Consider the following 23,067-nt stretch of genomic DNA (forward strand, 5'->3'; position numbering starts at 1 on the left):
TGTAATGCTCACAAAACTTTTAAATGGCAGTTTCAGTACCCGGTCTCTTGTTTCGTATGGACATTCTTAAAAATTATTAAAGGCAAAATATTTAACATTGCTCCTATGAAAATACCAGGTTTCTAACAAAACCAAATTCAGGGTTTTCATTTTGGCGTGCACTACAGTATAAATTTTAGGATTACTCTACTTGTCTGAATGACTATTGCCTTAAAATACTTAAGAAAAGCAGGGAGGGTATGTTTTGCAAAACAGTGGCATGTTGTGCAAAGCTTCATAAACATGTGAACGATTACCACCTGATTGCAAAAGAACAGCAAGAGAGAATACACACAGTCTTGCAAAATAGTTTTTGTATAAATAAAATATATCTATCCACTTACTATAGAACTACTCACATTATAAATTTACATCAAAATTGTTAACATAGAACATTGCAACTTTGTATACAAGATGCATTTTTATAAACAGCTTTGATTCTAAAGTTGTTGTCAAGATGGATTAGAAAATGCAAAGCAGCAACAGTTTATTACATCACACACCACCTGTTCACAGTTATCAAAACAAATGTTTCTCATTTACATTACTGAGGTTCCAAAATAATGTATGATATCGTCCCTTCTATTTAAAATGAATTCACATAGTTTTATAAAAAAAGATTTAAGCTTGTAATTGTTACCAGGAATGTCTGAAGAAGGCAGTGGCCTAGCCTCAGCTGGCAAGGGCAAAACTACTTTTGTGTTGTTGCCAAAAAATACAAAGATATGTCCATGAAGCCACCTGGAGCCAAACTCAGCTCAAGAAAGAATGCACTTTTACTGATTACAGTCTTAATGCTCAAGAGGACACCATGATTTTAAAATGTTTATGAAAAATGGGATCCGTCCAGGTGATGTACAGAGCAGAACTAGAATTAATGCAGGATAGAGGATTTGAGTTAAGCTTCTTCATTGTAGAAATTAAACAGACTGTGTTAAGAAATAATGGGCTATTCCTTACTAGAGGTATTTAAGCAGAAGTTAAATTACTATTTATTTGGATACTGTTAGTAGCAAGATTCTTGCACTGAGCAGAAAGATGGTATCCCTTTCATCTCCATAGTTCGGTGAGAATTAGAAATGACAGCAATCTCATCACTATGATTGATATTAAAAATTGGGTCCTTCTTTAACAATAATTGACACAAGGGATATAATCACGTACCTGCAGTAACAATTTTGGCTTCCTCACCATTACAAATAGTTATTTCTGATATGCTGTCATCTTTCTATTCTGTATTATAGAATTATGAACAATTACATGTTTAGTAAAAAAAAAAACAAACCCTGACTGTGGTAATTACCAGGTCAGTTTAGATTTTTCAAGAAAAAAAAATGCCTTGTCCAACTTTCATTTCTTTAATCAGGAAACTTCTTGGATATACATATTTCCTCCTCTGCCTCAATTCATCCAATCTAGCTGGATTGACAACTCTGAAAGCGCAATGCTTTGGAAGAACCTGAGCAATTCAGTGTGGTCAGGAAGAGAAAGGGTAAGAAAGTTTCTACTCTCTTCCACAAACAGATCTTGGGTTCAGACATTTTTGGAGGAGCAACTAACACTCACAGAATAATGAGAACCAGCAATTCATGAGACAATTCTCATGAATTGTCTCATGAGACGTTTCGCTGGCATAGAGATAGAGAGAGAGAGAGAGAGAGAGAGAAGCTCTGAACTTCTGCCTGCTAAATCCCTTTGATGTCCGGTTGTCGTGGAAATGAAGGGGGGAGACATTCCTGGGAAATGACGTGACAAGAAGTCTGAAGAATGACTTGGAAGATAGCCAATGAGAAGCAGATATTTGGGGATCAGAAAGGGAGGGATTGGGGGGCAAAAGGTCAGTCTTATCCGCATCGAGTCATGATCCGGTGGCTGTGCTCAATTAAAGAAAAGATTTCCTTAAAGATTGGCAGTTTGGAAATTCATTTATTTTGAGATAGCATCGAAGTCTGACAAAATGTGGAGATGGAATCGTGCTTTCGAGGATAATTGCACATGTTCCACAAGATTACTTTTTATTCCTCTTTCTAAAACATTATCAATTCTATGCTAGTCTTCTTGTTAATTATAGTCTTTTTTTTAATCCACAGAGGATATTTCAAATTTTGAAAAAGAAAGTACAGGTAGTTCTCTACTTATAACCATTCATTTAGTGACTGTCTGAGGTTACAATGGCATAGAAAAAAGTAACATGATTATTTTTCACACCTATGATCATTGCAGCTTTCCTGTGGTCATTTGGTCAATATTTGGATGCTTGACAACTGGCATATATTTAGACGGTTGCAGTGTCCAATGGCCCTGTGATAACCTTTTGCAACCTTCTGACAAGCAAAGTCAACGGGGAAGCCAGATTCACTTAACAATCATGTTACTAACTTAACAACTGCAGTGATTCACTTAACAACTGTTGCAAAAAGGTCATAAAATGATCATGTGTCATAAGTAGAGGACTACTCATACTGCTGACTTCGATAAAACAAATTAATCTGAGTGAAACATTTTGCTGGCAAAATCATAAAGAATGAGCAGCTGGGAGGGGGAAAAAAGGAGTATAATTTGATTTGCTGTTTCATAGTATATGCAAAAGTAGGCCTGCATTGTAAGATATGGTAAAACTGTGGACATTTTACAGAGCTACTAGAAAGCAATGGTTAATCCTGAAGATGGAAATGTTCTTGAAATCATTAGGGAATGTAAAATTAACTTTACTTTTAATTTATGTTTTAAATTAAGTGAAGAAATTGGGGAAATTCATTTTGCGTGCAAAAGTAGCCAGAAAGTGTTGAAATCTCTTTCAACATGGAGACATTATGATAACTCCATGAAACATGGAGACATTATGATAACTCCATGAAACATGGAGACATTATGATAACTGCAAGTCCCAAGGATCATCTATTTAAAGAACTATCTTGTCTAATATCAGTTAAAAAAGAAATGACCCATCAGAAGAAAGAGCAGAGCTCATGAATTTTCTCATTGGTGGCTACCAGAATGTGCCTGCTGAAATAATTTGGGGAAAAAAAGTTTGAAACAACTAGGTCAAGACATTCATAGAAGATTGCCCCATCACTTTAAGGAGGCATCAATCAATTTCACAAAGCATCTTTTGAAATCTTTACACAATCTTAATGGACAATGACTACTTGTCAGTTATTTATATGGGATAATATGAAGAGAAAGAAGAAAAGTTTGGTACCTCAAATCATATGATGACAGCCAATGTCATATGATGGTTTAGATATTGGATTAGGACCAGATTCAAGTCCTTCTTCAATAGCAACTTATCAGATAACCTTAAGCTAATCATTCTTAGCGCCCCAGTTAAAAGTTCTTAGTTAACTTATTTCTCAGGGCTGCAGTTATAGCATAAACTTGGAAAAGGCGTTTCCTTACATTTCTGGAGGAAAAACAGATTATAAATGAATTAGATAAACAAAAAAGATCCATTATGTTATAAAGAAAACAAAAAATTACACATAAATATGTTTGATTAAAAAGTTTCTTAAAAAGATCAAAAATATCCATTTTAAAATACGTACATCTCCATAAAATTGGCAAAAGGAGAACATATTTTATAGCATACAGTTATAGAATACTTCCAATAAGGTTCTTAGTCTGAAGAAAGATTGGCGCACCCTAATTTGTACTATAAGCTCGAGGTAAGATAACTTTTGGAGTTGCAATTGGTTACCTCTAAATTTCTTTTCTCAAGCCCTCCAACCCTATTCCAACTGGATAGTTCAAATTCAGTAGTTTGGTTTCCAACCGCTTAAAAATACGTAGGAAAATTACAACACTCTCGAAAGGAAAGATTCTTAATCCATCCATTTTGCAAAATTGCCCTGTCCAGTCACTCCCCCATAAATGAGAACTTCTAACTCCTAGGGCTGTTTTCAAACTCAGACATGTGGATATTTTTAGGACTCCTCGCAATTTCTTTTTATTCCCAGAGAGAAAGCTTTGAAAAATTAAATCTGGCCTACAATAGGAATCTATCCATCTGTGAAATTTCTGTGAATAATGTACATTTCACTTGTGAGGCTCTGCACTACTTAAAGAGTAAACACCCTGACCATTTTTCCCTAGCAGACTTCAAAACAAATTGAAATTTCATTTGCTCTGTGTCTTTAGAGAGCAATAGAATTACACTGCCGTCTGCTGCAGAATGTAACAACTGGGGGGCTTACCCTAAAAAAAAAAATAATCAGAAAAAAGATGTATCCAATGTTTACTCCAAAGGTTATTTAAATAACCTATAGATTCACATTAGAGCCCTTGATGAACAAATCTGCTTTTCCATTTATATGCATTGACCTTTCATGTTAGATCCATATTTAATTGGCTATGGTGTAAATTATGTTTCAACTCCACATAATTTACAAAAGTCTTTTTGTAAAGGGTATTTTGGTGATTCTGTTTGCCACTTGCTGTTAATTGGGACCTTAGATAAGAAATTACATCTACCTACCAATATGTATAAAGATTTACATTTTATATAGGTATGTGCACATAATGTTACATACATACACATACATCTGCTCTTAGGAATGATGGCAAAGCAACTCTTGTCTCCCAGAGTTGTCTTCTTTACTTCTCAAAACGTAAATGCATACACAACTCCAACAACTACAATGTTCCCAATTGTGGCTATAATTGCAATCCATAACAAAATGGCATCATTTGAAGAACGAGATGTCTCTTCTGGCTGGTTTGGCACTGAGGCAGCATTGTAGACATTGGCAGATGAATTAAACAAAGAATATTCCGTGCTAAATTCTTCATTGGGTGAGTCCATAAACACTCCTCCCATAACTGGAAGCTGCAGAAGAAAAATTTAAAATATAAATGTTAACATCCAGATGGAAGATGACTATGTAGACAAATACTGCATACAGGAAAGTAGCTTAAACTCCACTGGTCAGCAAAGCTGCAGACTATGCTTTAGATAAGGTTACCTGTTTTTAAAAATAAGTTTCGCCTAAGCAGATGTACTGCATGAAATAAATATGTTTTGCATTCACGTTACAGCAACATCTCCTTTCAAAAGACATCAAAATTTCACGAGCTCTACTCTTCCATGAAAAGCATGAAGGATTAAGGGAGGTTTCCAACAGTGGGTGATGAAAGTAAAAGGCCCTTACAAGTAGAATATGACTATATGGCCCTCCAAAATAACACAGCAAGGTGCATCCTTGTTATGGATACTTCAGAACACACAATGCTTTTATTGGAGTTGATGGGCTGCAGTTAGGCAACAGAGTTAGAGGAGTCTGATATGATTTAATCACTCCTCACCTCCTCCCCCTAATGGAGTCACTTCCCCTACCAGACTAGAATAAACATAGTTTACCATATTATCTGAATCAAAGATATTATGTTTAGAATTTCATCCAAGCCAGCTGGCTGGGGAATTCCGAGAGTTAAAGACCACACATTTTAAAGTTTTCATGTTTGAAAAACAATTTTTGAAGGAAAACTCTACTTGGAGTGTATGTTGATTTAGACGTAGGAAAGGGATGTTGAACTTAAGCCAATTCATTTTAACCTTTCAAAGGCTCATTTTTTCCCCTTTCCTGGCTATTGATTCTGTTCTATCTTCACTCTTCCGCCACCACCACCAACTTGCATTGTGTAAATAAATAGGAAAATGTTGTCAACTCTAAAAGGATTGCTTTGGAATCTCCACATTTGCAAGCAGTTCATGATAAATACCAGTCAAAGATTTCAAGCTTCTGTTAGTATTGTCAAAGTGCTATTAGGAAGGAGAAGGAAAATAGCATCCACAGAGATAGCAATTCTTCAAATTAAAGTATGGTTCAAAATATGAAAATGGCTTTAAACCAAGATGTGAAATTAGCATTTTAAGCTTTTATTAGAAACTTTCAATATAATAAAATATAGAAAATAAACAAGACCAAAGATAGAAAATAAGAAACACAGAAAAAAACCCTAAATTGACAAGAAACCTGAAATTGTGTCTTCCATTCTTCTTTCTATTAAGTAATTGTCATAAACCCTTCCCAAATGATTGTCTCATTTTCAACTTCCATGAAATTAGCATTTTAGAAAGCTTTTCATTTTGTACAGATTATGTTCAATCCATTATCTTCATTTCATATAACTTTTCTCATTCATTTAATGAAAAAAATAGCACTCCTGAATTTTTAAAAGATGTAATAAAATGTTTCTAACATGCTCTCTGGCTAAATCATAGTTTTAAAGCCTAGATTATTTGCATTTTCCTCTTAGAACCGTGGTGGCAAACCTATGGCACGCATGCCAGAGGGGGCATGCAGCGCTCTCTGTGGGCACATGAGCTGCTGCCCCAGTTCAGCTCTGCCATGCATGCATGCGCGCCTCCCACCAGCCAGCTGGTTTCTGGGTCTCTGCCACTCATGCGGGGTGTGTGGGGGGGCACGTGTAGGGGGCACCCGTGCATGCACAAGGGGGCAGGGTGCATGCACAGGGGCCACGCATTGCATTTTGGGGGTCCGGAAAAATTTATCCACCACTGTCCTAGAAGATGACCACCTTGATATTGTTGGATACTTCAGTGGCTCTAATGACCTTAAGAACTCTGCTGGTGGATGTGGAAACATCTCATAGGATTTCCTCTAGTGATAAAATAGAAACAGGAAAGTAGAAATTAAGGGTAATCCATAATGGGGAAGTGAACATGTGAGGCTTTGTATACATTAGGATTTCCTAAGAAATGCAATCCCTAGCATTAAACCTGAAATAAGGGAACAAAACAAAAACCACTTCTCTAATAATGCCACAAAAGCAGTATGGGTTTAGTGGAAACATTTAAACAAGTTTGGGTGTCAAAGGATATGATCCCAGGTTGAAAAGCATTGGGATCAGTATTATTAAAGAAATAACCTTCCAGATGAGGATTGATGGTGGATTAGGCATCTCTGTGAGTAGCTATGTGAGTAGGGACAAGACTATGGTGGAATTGAAGCCAGGAGCTACTTTCTGGTTGACAAAAGTCCTTCTGGACTTTGGGATTATCTTTAGGATTACCAATTTGCACTCTTGGAAGACCATAGAAACTGAGCTTCTTGTGTTCTGTTGTGGGTTGAAGTTTGGGAACTAGGGGATTTACAATGTGCCTTTAACCATTGTGCAGCCTCAATGGATATTTGACCAACAAATAAGTCACTTTCTTAGACACATCTGGACTTGTATTCTGAATTTCAATACAGAATATTCGGTATTCTGAATGACAGTGAAGATCAAAGACTTAGGTGAGAACCACCTTCTTGAAATTAAGAAAAAAAAAAGCTATTTCAGTGGTTTTTAAATTAAAAGCAAAACGCTTAACAGTTTTAAACAGATAAAGGGGACAGTGATTCTCAAAAATTAGATCTTTTTTTGGCAAAATTGTTTCTGAAAATAACGAAATTAGACTGGACTTTCATGGGAATGCTGATGTTTATTTTTAAGGAGAGTAGACAATAGGTGAAGTTTTAAAAAACAAGATGATAAAGATAATATGTGAGACTACTATAGAGAGGTAATTGGGACTAAAGTGCTAAAGAAAAGAAAATCAGGGGGAAAAAAGACGAGCCTGCCTTGACCTTCACCAAATTAATTGACATACTTTCATTTTGTCACAATGGCAACCACTTGAAAACTTGTTAAATTAGGAGAAGGATGCAGAGTTTCACTAAAACAACTTGCAGCCAAGGTCATTTTATCAGAATTATTGCAGAAAATGTTTGAAGACGTAGGCAAAAAAGATGACTGCTATGGTTAAAAAGGAAACAGAAGGAGGATAAAGAAGATTGAAAGGAGAAGTTAAGAAGATTAAAGAAGATAACTGACTAAATGTAAAAGAAATTACTGACAAAGTGGAAGTTTTGCAAAGTAAGACAGAAGTTATAAATAGAGAGATGGAGAAAGAATTGGACAACTTGGCACTATTTGAATTAACAGAAAAAGAATTTTGCTTGAGTTTTAGAGCAATTCCAGAACATGGAAAAGATTGTTATGTCTGTGTCTAATTTTCTGGATTGTGAGAAAGATGACATTCAAAAAGAGACTGGTAAGGTGAATAGTAGTAGTATACATTTCACAAAATTAACCTCCAAGGAACATCCTTGTGCACATTGTCAGGAAGAAAGCTGCAATTTTATTAGTAGATCCAGATGTCATAACATAAGCAGACCAATGCCACAAGCAACTGTAGATATTGAACCTGCCAATATTAAGTTAGGTTTCTTTACAAAGATATTAGAATCGGCACACTAAATGAAAACATGGAATGGAATGTGAAAATCAGTGACCCATGTGAAATTATGAAATTGCTGTGTGCTTAGCTATAAGTCTATAAACTACAGAAACCTATCTGTTAGCATTCAAAGATATTTGGTTAATATCAACACTGTGCCATTGTAATCTCCTATTACAGATGTAGTCAAAAAAATTAGCAGATAATTGTAAAAGTTGCTATATGAAAGGACACAAAAAATAATGATTGGAATGCCAAAGTTAGAGAAATGAAGGAATCTGGGTTGAGTCCAAGGCAGCTCAGGAATTTGTGGTCTCTTTTCTAATAGGAAGCTATCCTGTAAGCATCAGCAATAATGTTGATGTGTCTTAAGACTTTTCTAAAAGTCACTGGGATAGGTCCATCATGTACATTCACATCATTTTACATTGATGTACATTGGTAGTTATAAATTAAAGTTGAATTTTTTCCTGGGGCTATTGTGATATGAACTGGAAATGGGACATTTAAAAGCTGCAGCTGGTGCTGAAAGCAAAAGTGTGGGCAATTTTTGGCATTATTACATTTATGTTATACCACTAGAAGCTGTTCTGGATCTCACAAGGTTTCTAGGTGCAGACAATCCTTGACTTGCAACAGTTCGTTTGGTGACTGTTTGAAGTTAGAATGGCACTGAAAAAAGTGATTTATGACAGTTTTGTCCACACTTATGACCATTGGAGCATCCCTGTGATCATATGATCAAAATTAAGACGCTTGGCAACTGGTTCATATTTACAATTATTGCAGTGTCCCAAGGTCATGTGATCCCCTTTGGCAACCTTCTGACAAGTAAGATCACTGGGGAAGCCAGATTCACTTAACAACTGTGTTACTAACTTAAGAGCCGAGGTGGCACAGTGGTTAGAGTGCAGTACTGCAGCTACTTCAGCTGACTGCTAGTTCAGCAGATCAGCGGATCAAATCTCACCGGCTCAAGGTTGACTCAGCCTTCCATCCTTCCGAGGTGGGTAAAATGAGGACCCAGATTGTTATGGGGCAATATGCTATTTAGTATACTGTCTTTGGTGTAAGCTGCCCAGAGTCCTCGGAGAGTGGGCGGCATAGAAATATGACAAACAAACAAACAAACAAACAAACAAACAAACAAACAAACAAATAACAACCCTGATAAGTAAGGTCGTAAAATGAGGCAAAACTCACTTAACAAATTTTTGGCTTAACAACAGAAATTCAGGGCTCAATTGTAGTTATAAGTCAAGGACTACCTGTATAATTCAAGTGAGATGTAAAGCATTCTTATAATCATGCTATTGTAAGTTTTTTATTTTTATTTCCCTCAGGGGTGAAATATAAAATTTGTTACTACCAGTTCTGTAGGTGTGGCTTGGTGGAGGGGGTAATGTGACGGTGGGCATGGCCAATTTTTTTTTTTACTTTTAAAACCATTTTTTCTACAACCTCTTCGGCGAAGAGGCTCTGACGATCCCAGCTGAGTTGCCTGATCGGCAGAGACTTTTTTCTTTTAAATGTCTCTGATGATCAGGCAACTCAGCTTGGATCGTCAGAGGCATTTAAAAGAAAAAAAAGGGTTTTTTTCTTTTAAAAGCCTTTGATGATCCCAGCTGAGCTGCGCGATCATCAGAGGCTTTTTCTTTTTTTTTTACTTTTAAAAGCATTTTTTCGGCCGAAGAGGTTGTAGAAAAAATCCTTTTAAAAGTTAAAAAAAAGCCCCTGATGATTGTGCGGCTCAGCTGGGCACGGGGGGGGGGGGGGGGCAGGGATTTTTGCTACCGATTCTCCGAATCGGGCGATCCGGTCCGAACCGGGAGCATTGCACCCGATTCCCCCCCTTAAAAGTTTTAAGTTTGTTTTTCAATTGAATTGTACAGCTTATATGTTATATTAATGATGGAAATAATTCTTAAGTGATTTATCTTGGTCTGATTTTTTTACATCTCAAAAACATGGCATTTTAATAGGGCTGTGTAGACTTTTTATATCCATTATAGGACCAGCCTTATTTTCTTCACGGCTGGCAAGAAAACCCAAGAGATCAGAATCAAATAAAACTTTACAAAAGAAAAGGAAAAGAACGGAGAAGCGAGATTTTTAATTAAATACAGGATTCCCTAGTCTGGTGATATTTGAATGTGCTAAATTTTATAGTATCAGGCTGGGTGATATTAGCTGAGTATTGTAGATACTTCAAAATACTTGGAGACAATTACTTGGGGTGGAGGGGGGGGCAAAATTGCAGAAAAATCTGAACTATAAACCAGTCAGTCCTAGAGGAGATCAACCCTGACTGCTCTTTAGAAGGCCAGATCCTGAAGATGAAACTGAAATACTTTGGCCACTTAATGAGAAGGAAGGACTCACTGGAGAAGAGCCTAATGCTGGGAAAGATTGAGGGCAAAAGAAGAAGGGAATGACAGAGAACGAGGTGGCTGGATGGAGTCACTGAAGCAGTCGGCCTGAGCTTAAATGGATTCCAGAGGATGGTAGAGGACAGGAAGGCCTGGAGGAACGTTGTCCATGGGGTCGCGATGGGTCAGACATGACTTTGCAACTAACAACAACAAGAAGAAGACTTTAAATCTGGCAACCTCAAGTGGAGAGTAATCAAATATAAATGAAACTAAAATGTAACTCATGATAAAGTCCCAGTTCAATTTCTGGTAATTCTGGTTTAAAAAAAGGCTTGTCTAAGACGCTGCTGTCAGTTAGAGAAGATTAGACTATGTAGATAATAGCGTGACCTGATACGCAAGGAAGCTTGACTTTTTAATTATTTTTTTTCCTCTCTAAAGACACTTTATCCATCATGAAAATATTTCTAGCCTTTCCAAAGGTTAAATAACTCTCATGCAAGTAGAAAGGGATTAAATCAAGTATATTTCCACTTTCCACTTAGAAAGGTCCCATATGTCTTTGACAGCTGAGAAATTGATAGGAACCGCTATTCTACCAAAAGAACTTCCCATAATAAATGTGCAGAAAGCAAACAATCTAATCACCCAGCATTCACTTTGGAAATCCAGTCCTGATGATTTTTACAGTCAAAACACACACAGATTAGATTTTAAACGAAATGATGCATGTATGTGCATGGAAAAGGACAATGAAACTTTGTCTAAGAAATTTAAATGAACAAAGAGGTTTAAAATGGACCAGTTTATACTTACTAAATAATAGATAGAATGGCTTTTCAGGAGTACTCAGTATCTACAAAAGCAATTCTTCTTAATGTAGCCTTTGAATTATAGAAAGCAGCCACTTCTGTATATGTGTGTGTGTGTGTGTGTGTGTGTGTGTCTGTGTGTATGTGTGTGTATACATACATAATCGCAAACACACACCATGTCCATATGAGGTGTAGCTTTCACCAACCTTGTACTTTCAAACATACAACTCTTCCCAGGTGATGATGACAATTATGGTGAATATTCTACACTTCTTCCCAAAGGATTTCCAACTGATGACTCCTGCTCCTAAGGACAAAGAAATTTATAGCCTGAAGGCTATAGCCTGAAGCCAGGAAAAAATAAAATTTGGGAAGAGGCTAATGCCAGCAAGCTGATGACATTCAACTATATACCTCTTCCATCAAAATCTAAGTACAGGTATTCCTCACTTAGTTCAACAATTGGGATTGGCAGGTCAGTCGTTAAGCAAAGCGATCACTAACTGGGAAATCACATGACTGTGACTATGGTTGCAATTTTATTTCAGTTTTCCTTTTTTCCCCAGTCTCCCATCCTTGGTACTGTTCATTCCAGCACTGGGATAATTAGAAGATAATTATTGTTTGTATTTATAGTCATTGGAGAAGAATGAATTATAAGCAGGCTCACAATGGAGAATATATTGGGGTTCTTGAAGCTCCCAGACTGAGTGTGCTTGGGGTTTCCAAGCCACCACATTCCTTTTTAATGTGTATTCCCCACTGTGTGCCTGTTTATTCTTTAATAATCCCTTCCTCTTCAATCGCTCCTCTCTGCAAAGGGGAAAAAAGAAATCTTGAATGAACATTCAGACATATCTTTTTAAGGTGTTTAGCTAGGTCTGAACAGAGAAAGACTATTCTGTGAGAAATTCAGACACCATCCAATATTTCAGCAGTTCTTTCTACTGTTAATGTTTTATGCGAGAGTGCTAAGTAGCAACTATAGAGGCAGATTAATATATATTCACTAACAAGAATGAATTTTAGTGAGTAGTGCTGTAGCAGAATAGAACTTTTATTTTCAGCACCTGTCAGGTGGATACTAAAAGAAACATGCCTACTTAGAAACAGATTTGTGTCTGCAATTTACAGTAAGCAATATTAGAATATAAATCATTCACAACTGCAGGCCTAAGAAAAATGCGAACGAAAAATGTGACATTTTCACCAAGATAAAGCAAGCAAGTGAAAAGATAATTCTTCAGAATGGTTAAGATCTCTTTAAAGTTAAAAACTTTCATTCTCAAGGAAAAAGAAAGACCTTTGTGGTATATCAATATTAATAAACATTAATAAACAAATAAAATGCAGTTCTATATGTTTTGTACAATTTATACTATGGTACAATTGTACAGATGCTTACTCAGAAATAAATCCCATTTATTTCAATTGGACTTCTTCCCAGTTAATTGTAAAGTAGACTGCAATTTTATTAATCTGTTTATTACAATTATCACCACTAGGACACAAATAGAGGCACACTAGTCTTTGCCAGAAGCCTGGTTATATGTTTCCTACCATTTTTGATTGGTGAATTAAGATGTATGAGATGTGCTTTAGAGTTGGAACCAAGCATGAAAGGAACTATTAAAACTCTTAAAATCTCTCCAATGCACACAATCAACCATATAGTGCCAAATGGCCACAGGATGTTTTTTTTTTCAACATCTTGAACTATGTGATTGTGTAAATATATTTGCAAGCTTTATGCATCAAACTTTTTCCTATTAAATTCTCTCTAGGAAAACGTTAATTAACTTTAAAGATCTCCAAAATTTGGAAACCTGGCTTATTGAAGAGTTTATGGTTTTTGCATATGCAATTCTTTTCTAAAGTTGATACAAAACAAAAGTGTAACAGTACATTTACATTACCTTATTATTTTTTCAACTTCTGAAAGTACAGAATAAACAAGAGTTAAGTCCATGACATGAATCTGGCAACCTTCAGAGGTATGGGAGTATAATTCTCAGAAATCTTCAGCATGTGCTGGCAAGTATTTTGGGGAGTTTAATGTCTTTAAAGGTCATGAGGCTATAAACACTGCTAGCCATAGGATTACTTTGGGAAGAAGACAAACAATAGCCAGATATCAAAAGCTGACACTTAATATTAAAAAGGTGTCAAAGCAGATTTCAATTGCCTCTTGGGTGGGAAAGCCAACATGAGCTAAGAAGTATCTAATTCAGAAAGAAATCTTTCTAGAGGGCAAGTATCAAGTTTTTAATGATTGTTAAACAAAGTTAGTGAAGGTAAAAATAGATATATAGGTAGAGATTAATATGGAACAAAAATGAAGGATAGACACAAGAGGAATGAGAAATTCTTCCAAAATATTTATGTAGAGATAGTTATAATGTCATCATTCTGACCACTGATGAAGGGAATCATAGTAGAAAAAATGTAAGTGACATCAGAATGGAAAAGACTGATTTAGATAATTTACCGTAATATAAACTGTAATGCTAACTAAAGGCTTATGTGAGTTTGATTGAGAGTATGGCAAACTATGGAGGGAGAGTCAGCCTGTGGATACCTGTGGATGCAAAATCACAAAAGTTATAATGCTCTGGGTGTGGAAACAGACACACATTGTTAGGCATTGCAGGCAACAAGATGTAGGACAAAGTAGACCTTTGGTACGATTTGGCAGGGTTCCTCTTACAACAGCATTGTATTGTACTCAGAGTGGGGGATAACTTAATTTAAATTATAGGCAGTTTACTTATAACTGCCAATGGAGGAGGAGGAAAATGCAGGATGCAGTTGGAGGGGATCAGAGGCAAAGAGTAGAGACAAAAGACTTAAGAAGAGAAGGCAGAGGTAAATATTGGAAGAAGAAGAAACGGGCAAAGCAGAGGATCCTGGGAAGTGGTGGATAACATGGGGGGAGAAAAAACTGAACATCCTGGGTAGGGCATGAAGGCCCCACAGTTGGAAGACATTTTGAGAAAAAACGTATTTATATTTATAGGAAGAAATATCTGCAAATAGTAGCATCTGGATACATTTTTATATTATATAAACCCCCATACCTTATTTCTCCCCATATACCGTTATCTACTAGATTCTCCAAATCATCCTTACTGATTCATTATTAGTCTTCATAAGCTAAATCACAGTATTCCTAAATGTTAATATACCTCAAGGTAGAACAGTTAAATTAATGCACCTACAATGATAATAGAATAATTGATAGAATTAAATAGAATTCTCATTTAAATAGTGAAATGTTATTTTCAAAAGCATTAATAATATCCTTACTTTGAAATTACTTTTATTTTTCTTCATGTAACATTTTGACATTTTAATGGGGGTTAAAATGCACATTTCTAGGCTGATGGCTCCTAGTATGAGTAGCCATTTCCCATATTGTGTAGATTTATAAATTATTTGTAAAAACCAGGTATTAGCCTAGATGCCTTCTGTAGTTAATAGATAAATTAACAGAGAATACAAATACCATTGATGTTACTCATAATATTATAACCCAAACGTCTTCATCTGTTTGTTCTTTAGAAGTAGTAGACATCAGCTCTTATAATTTTCAGATATGCTGTCTTGGAATCATGGGGTATGAGGTCTAAAATATCTGGAGGGTGTCAGGTTGTAGAAGAAGAAACAACATGAAAAGGCTATTTTCTTGTTCAAGGCTACCTATAGGCATCTGGTTGGGATTGTGGCAAAAAAAAGATGGCATATTAGATGGACCTTTGTTCTGATCTTGTAGTTACATTATTTCTCAGAATAGCAAGTCATTCAAAAGATAAACCTACCAGATTTCATTGTCATTTTGGACATGGCACATTTCATAAACCTCAGGGCCTCTCTGAATGCAAACATATCTATAAAATAGGACCAATATAATTAATGTCAAGTCCCACTTTTCTGCCTCACTGTGATGTATATATGTGTATGTGTCTATTCCTGGGTGGGATATGTAAAGAACCCTGGGAGTGTATGCCAAGAATACATAATCCCAGCAGGGTCATCCAAAGCATGAAGGTCATGCCAGCTATCCAGCTAAAGCTAATAGGCACCTGTATTAGGCAGCAACATTACAGGAAGATGCTGTACAGGAAGATGTTCACTTTAGTGACAAGGGTAAAGGCATCATTTCATACTGTGTGGGAGAAAGCAACTTGGTAAACCACACTGATACTTTAACAAGAAAACCATATAGCTATACAGTGTAACTGGATGATGGGCCCCTCGGGTCAACTGGCACTTAACATGCTGAGGAAAAGCTGAGAATCTTTCGGAGTAGTAATTGTGGTTGTGACATGACTAGATCAAAACCTTTGGGACATCTACTTCCTGATGTTGCCTTGCAGGAAAATAAGATCTGAAACTGCAAAGACAGAGAAACATAAACATAGGAAAACTCAACACAGTGAAAGATGAAATGAATAACTTACACAGGCACTAGCAAATTAAAATGGACAGGAACTGGACTCCTTCAGTCAAAATATATTATTTACTACTTAGAACATGAACAACAATGAAGGGACAGCATTGTTTCCATAATAAGGGAAGATATAATAAGGACACTACTTGGTGCAATGTAGTCAATGACCAAGTAATATCAATTAGATTTTAATATGATAAGTATCTAATTTATACTCCAACCATTCATGCAAACAGGAGGTTTATGAGTTTTATGATTAACATCAGACTGAGATTGACAGAACATGGAAGCAAGTTGTTCTGCTTATGGTTGGAGGCAGCAATGTTTATGCTTTAGCAAAAAGGAAATCCCAGAACTTTAAATTGTGTTCATGTGAAAATCTAAACACACCAGGAAGCCAAAGTCCAACTAGTATATGGAAAAACAGAATGGCTGCAGTTGGCAAAGGAATGAGACAAAATTTATATACTCCGATATGGACATACAGCATGTGTTCTACATTGGCCTTGATGAATCTTTCAGTTTTCCATTGCTCTCTTAGCAGAATCTTTAAAGGATGCTCTAAATCTTTGTAGAAATAGAGTAATTGTTCAGCACTGAATCACTGCTTGTGATGGACACAACCCCATTTGGCTGCCCTTTCCTTCAACGAACTCAGAACAAACGTCACTGTAATATGATTTGTAGGAAATTCTACCAGTTGACCTGCCATAATCAAATTACACTGAGACAAATTTTGCCTAAATGCTGAATTAATTGTATCATGGCATTTTCCAATTAGTTATTTGTAAAATCTAGTTGAAATAATGCTGCAGCAAGGGGTTCTGTTGAGTGTCCTAAGGATCAGAATCAAATGTAAGATTCTTTGCCTGTCTTAATAGAAAATAAGAGGCTTTCTAGGTTAATCTCAGTCCTTCAAGATAGCCTGGATCAGCTTGACTGGAACTATACTTTATTGAGATAGGCGATAGGTGAAGAAAATGGTGGTCCATCCCCTCTTTAACAAGCCATCCTTGGACCCATCAGTACTAGACAACTTTTATTCAGTTTCTAGCTTTCCTTTTTATGGAGAAAGTGATAGGTGTACAGCTCCTGGAGGCCTCAGAGGAAGTTGATTATATGGACTCTTTCCAGTCAGGTTTCAAGCCATGTTGTGGTACAGAAAGAGCATTAGACCCTGGAGGGCTTGAGAAAGAGGCAGCACATCTATCCTTGTCTTTGCACATCTAGTTTAGATTTCTCAATGGCTCAGTATCATTTTATCATTCTAGCCTGGCTCTGGAGTTTGGAAGTTAGAGGAACTGTTCTACACTGGGTTTCTTCTTCTTTTTTCTGGGGCTAGTTCTAGCCAGTGTTAGTGTGTATGTGAGGGGGAGATCTAGCTCTAGATTCCTCTTATGTGGGTTATCTCCCCAGATATTGTTGGATTTCAATTATCACCAGCCTCAACCTGAGTCCTTCGGGAGTAGGGCAGTATACAAATCAAATAAACTAAACTAAACTAAACTAAACTCAACCAACAAAAAGAATTTGGAATACTGCAAATTTCTCTTCCCTGATTTATAGAAAGACTACAATTACTGGGCAACTTAGAAAAATTAGAAACATAAATGAAGCCATATAATTTAAATGATAATAATGTTTCATGAATAGTAATGATTTCCAGATTTATGGGTCAATTCAGATAACTGCATTCAGCAAGCATTAATTATAATGGAATTCCTCTCTTTCCCAATCTCAAATGTCTATTTATTGCCAAAAATACAAGGATTTTCAAGAGGCTGTACTAGATAGTTCTCGACTTACAACCACAATTGAGCCCAAAATTTATGTTGTTCAGTGAGACATTTGTTAAGTCAGTTTTGTCCCATTTTATGATCTTTCTTGCCAGTGATTCTATGTGAATCACTGCAGTTGTTAAGTTAGTAACATGGTTGTTAAGTGAAGCTGGCCGCCCCATTGACTTCATGTATCAGAAGGTCACAAAAACCGATCACGTGACCCAGGACACTGTAATCATCATAAATATGAGTCAGTTGCCAAGCATTTGAATTTTGATCACATGACCATGGGCATGCTGCGACGTTCATAAATGTAAAGCATGGTCATAAGTCACTTTTTTCAGTGCCATTGTAACTTTGAACGGTCATTAAATGAATGGTTGTAAATTGAGGACTATCTGTAGTCTGATTCCTTCATGAATTTACAAGTCTAAGATCAACCCTGTAAATCAGTTTTAAAAACTTGCAAACAAAGTCTACAAATAAAATACCATAATTGTATATTGTCAATTCTATTCGAGCTGTTTCTTGCTTTTAACTGGTACATTTGGGGGAAGAAATTGGTAGATTACAATAGCTGCTATTGTTAGTTTAGCAATATAACACCAATCTATTGTAGGAAAAAGAAAATAGACAGGAGCAGAGAGCTGTGTTATTATGTTACTGTTATACTAAACAGTCAACTTTAAACTATAAAAGAGATTCTTTACAGGAATACTATTATGCATAGATGCCTTGGATATAAATTAGATTCCACGTTTGGAAAATTTAGAAATGCCTCAATAGTTTATCACTCACAAACGTTTTCAAATCAAGCACTAGATAGTTCAAGCGTATTCAAATTTTTGCCTGAATAAAAACAGCAACCATCATATCTGCTCCTACTCCCTCTGCAGAGGGACATTGACATTGTCATCAGTGCCTATAGGTTCTGAGAAGGCATGATCAGAGCTCCTCCTGCTGGTTTATTATTCACATTTTACATGTGCCACAGCAGAAAAAAACAGGGGACACCTCCTCTCATCAATCCTTTACAAGGAGAAAAGCAATTTTAAATATTACACAAAGTTGTATCAGCACTGAACTGAGGATATAATCAAAATGATAAATATGATTAAAGTTTGATGGTGACATTTACCTCCAAAGTAAGGGCAAATTATAGATTCCGTAAGAATTACAAATGAGTAGAACTTATGTGATCATCTAGAAAAAGTACATACAGTGGTTGACTGATTATGTACCATCAAATCAATGTTGATTTTTATCAAACCACCTAGACAGGCCTTCTCCAAAACAATTTGTCTCTACCTTGGGCCTTAAGTCTTCTAAGGGTATAGCCATCCAGTTCTTTTGCTGGTTGTCTTTTATATATATTTCTAAATTTTCCAATATATAAATTCTTCCACATATATATTCTTCCACCATTACAGACTTCTCAAGGGATTCTATATAATATAACTAAAATATAATTTAAGCCTGGTCAAAGTTCACAAGAGACAACTTTGATTTGTTCAATAACCAATTTACTGGTTTTCTTGGCTGCTCATAATATTCTCTGGAGTCTTTTCTAATAGGAAGCTATCCTGTAAGCATCAGCAATAATGTTGATGTGTCTTGGACTTTTCTAAAAGCAGGTTGAAAAGCAACTTTTCCATGTTGGGCTCCAATCTGCTTTGGAGGATTCTAACTATTATGGTACCATGTGAAATTAAGAATGTTGTATGATGATTTGCACACACTATTATATTTTGTTTCTTTACTATTGACACATAGCAATAGCACTTAGACTTATATACCACTTTACAGCCCTCTCTAAGCGGTTTACAGAGTCAGCATATTGCCCCCAACAATTTGGGTCCTCATTTTACCCACCTCAGAAGGATGGAAGGCTGAGTCAACCTTGAGCCTGGTGAGATTTGAACTGCTAAATTTGCAGGCAGCCGGCAGTCCGCAGAAGTAGACTGCAGTACTGCATTCTAACCACTGTGTCACCGTGGTCCATAGACTGACCTCTACATGTTCAGGTATATTTATTTGATTTATAAGATCAAGACTCTTACAATTGGTAAGATCAAGACTAACATTATCTGATAATACAAAATCAATGTTTAGTTTATCATATTATGGAACACAAGTCATGTGGAATCAAGCCAACATGCTATGGCCTAATGCTGCATACTGTGCATTACATGAATATAGCAACTGCATTCTCTTAAGTTAGATTTAGGGTATGTATGGCACCATTCCTTCTCCACTTTGAATTTTCCATGTATTCAGCCAAGTGATCAATGATTTAAGAAGGGTTTGCAGCATAGTTTGCTAATATTAAATGGGAACAACTTAGTAAATTACTTACTGCTACAGAAATAAATTCACTAGAGATTTTATTTTACTTGTGCAAGAAAACTGTTTTCTCTGATAAGGCTAGATGGAATATTTAGAGATATGCAAAGTATGTATATTTGTCTGCTACAATCTGTTGATAATTCTGTATAGAGAGATTAAAAACCTTACTGTATTTTTTCATTGCCCAGCATAATGTATTTATCTTGACACCTAGCTATGTACAGTGGTTCTATTCTAAATGAAAATCATAACATTCTCATTTTGCAGCAGCACCAGCAAAAAAGAAGAACCACCATGATTGTGGCTGTCAAGAGGGGAAAAAATACATATCTCCAAAATACTCAGAAATTAAAAATGCATTACTGTTCTATGAACAAAGCATTAGGAGGCTCAAATGAAACTAAATGAAAAGGGTATAAAAGGATAGACATACAAATATATACAAATAAGAGTTACCGTATACCGTATAAGACGACTGGGCGTATAAGACGACCCCCTACTTTTCCTGTTAAAATATAGGGTTTGGGCTATACTCGCCGTATAAGACTACCCCTCTTCCAACGCACACCAAATAAAAATTAAAAAAACATCAACTGGCTCACCCACAATGTAAAAGCAGCTGTGCTAGACCCAAAATGGCCCCTGAAACAAGCAGGAACCTCACAGAGCCCCAAAAAGCCCCAAAAAACAACTTTCACGCTTTACACACACACAACACAACACAACACAACACAACTGGCTCATCCACAATGTAAAAGTAGCTGTGCTAGACCCAAAATGGCCCCTGCAACAAGCAGGAACTTCACACAGCCACAAAAAGCCCAAAAACCCAGCTTTCACACTTTACACACACAAAATTCCACATACAGCTTTGTGAGATTTTGTGTGTTTGTGTAGTTAGAGTGAAACACTACAGAAACACACTAAATCTCAGAAAGCTGCACAAATATTATTTTATTTTATTTTATTTTTATATGAAAGCTAAATTTAAAACTTCCTAAACTTTAAATGGCTAGGTCTAAAAAAGAACTTAAAAAAACCCCAATTAACTATTTTTTTTTAAAGATCCCAAAGGGGAAAAAAACTTACGTACCCAATAGAACAGGGGTCTCCAACCTTGGCAACTTTAAGACTTGTAGACTTCAACTCCCACAATTCCTCAGCCAGCTTTCTTTTGCTGGCTGAGGAATTCTGGGAGTTGAAGTCCACAACTCCCTGCCTGCTTGGTTGTAGGCAGGGAGTTGCTTGCTGATGGAATGGATTCAGGCAAGCGAAGCAAGGCAAGCAGCTACGGCAGTGGTTCTCAACCTTCCTAATGCCGCGACCCTTTAATACAGTTCCTCATGTTGTGGTGACCCCCAACGATAAAGTTATTCCTAAAACCATCAAAAATATGTGTTTTCCGATGGTCTTAGGCCAGGGGTCCCCAACCTTTTGGACCTCAGGGACCACCAACTTCATAATTTTAAATTTCGCAGACCACTAATACGAATCCAGTGCCCCGCTTGCTGAAGCACCTGGACTCCCAGTACGGGATGGGGTCCTTCAGGCACTCTCCATCCTCTCTGTCTCTCTCTCTCTGTGTCTCCCACTCTTTCTCTCTCATTCTCTTTTTCTCTCTCTCATTTTCGCTTTCTCTCTCTCTCCCTCTCTTTCTTTCTCTCCCACTCTTTCTCATTCTCTCTTTCTCTCTCCCCCCTCTCTCATTCTCTTTCTCTCTCCCCCTCTCTTTCTCATTCTTTCTTTCCCCCACTCTTTCCCTTCTCTCCCCTCTTTCTCATTCTTTCTCTCTCCCTCCCACTCTTTCTCTCTCATTCTCTTTCTCCCCCCTTTCTCTCTCTCTTTCTCCCACTCTCTTTCTCTCCCCCCTCTCTCTCATTCTCTTTCTCTCTGTCCCCCTTTCTCTCCCCCCCACTTTCTCTTTCTCCCTCCCGCTCTTTCTCTTTCTCTCTCTCCCACTCTTTCTCTCTCATTCTGATTCTCTCATTCTGATTCTCTTTCATTTTCTCTCCCTCTCTCTCATTCTCTCTCTGATTCTTTGGTTCTCTTTGATTCTGTCTCTTTCTCTGTCTCTCATTCTCTCTCTCTCTCTCTCTCTCTGATTCTCTCTGTCTCTTTCTCTCATTCTCTTTCATTCTGATTCTCTCTCTTTCTCTCTCATTCTCTCTCTCTCTCATCTCATGGGCCAGCCAGTGTCTTGGGGCTGAGAGGAAGTCAAGCATCTCCCTGAGAGACTGAGGGCCGGAAGAAGTGTGGGAGCGAAGCACTACTTGAACTTGTGCGGCATGAGCATTCGCCTTGGTATATTTGCGCCAGCCGATGGCCAAGGCAGCCCTCATCTCTCTGCTGAAAGTGCAGCATCAGGATTCTGCCTTGCTATATTTGCGGCGCAAGGCAGCCTTCGTTTCCTGCTGCTTGGGACTCAGAGCGGTAAATGGCGTCTGATCCGGAGAGCTGCTGGATTTTGCTCTCTAATCCGGATGCCAGATCGGCCCCCTGCAAACTCTCGTCTCTCAAGGAGCACTCCCTGAAGCGGGGCTGGAAACTTTGGTTGGACTGCTTGAGAGAGGAGAGCTTGCAGGGGGACGATCTGGTGTCTGCAATGGAGAGCGGCATCCGGCTTTTTCTCTCCGCTATAAGAGCGCTGTAAGAACGGCAGCCCTCATCTCCTAATGTTTGGGACTGCAAAATCCAGCTGCTCCCCGGACCAGTCACCATTTACCGCTCCGAGTCCCAAACATTAGGAGATGAGGGCTGCCGTTCTTACAGCGCTCTTACAGAGGAGAGAAAAAGCCGGATGCCGCTCTCCATTGCAGACACCAGATCGCCCCCCTGCAAGCTCTCCTCTCTCAAGCAGTCCAACCAAAGTTTCCAGCCCCGCTTCAGGGAACGCTCCTTGAGAGACGAGAGTTTGCAGGGGGCCGATCTGGCATCCGGATTAGAGAGCAAAATCCAGCAGCTCTCCGGATCAGACGCCATTTACCACTCTGAGTCCCAGGCAGCAGGAAACAAAGGCTGCCTT

General features: G+C 37.4%; 1 protein-coding gene across 1 annotated transcript in view; it reads right to left on the bottom strand.

The window, feature by feature from the left end:
- Positions 1–488: 488 nt before the first annotated feature.
- C1H14orf132 (chromosome 1 C14orf132 homolog) overlaps positions 489–23,067 on the bottom strand; it is a 33,397-nt gene continuing 10,818 nt past the window's right edge. Inside the window, exon 2 of the mRNA XM_034418420.3 lies at positions 489–4,864. Coding sequence (XP_034274311.3) covers positions 4,640–4,864 — 225 coding nt within the window. The 3' untranslated portion in view covers positions 489–4,639. The remainder of the gene's footprint in view (positions 4,865–23,067) is intronic.

The sequence above is a fragment of the Pantherophis guttatus genome, chromosome 1 (assembly GCF_059756535.1).
Source record: "Pantherophis guttatus breed Tessera chromosome 1, ASM5975653v1, whole genome shotgun sequence".
In the NCBI taxonomy this organism is placed as follows: Eukaryota; Metazoa; Chordata; class Lepidosauria; order Squamata; family Colubridae; genus Pantherophis; species Pantherophis guttatus.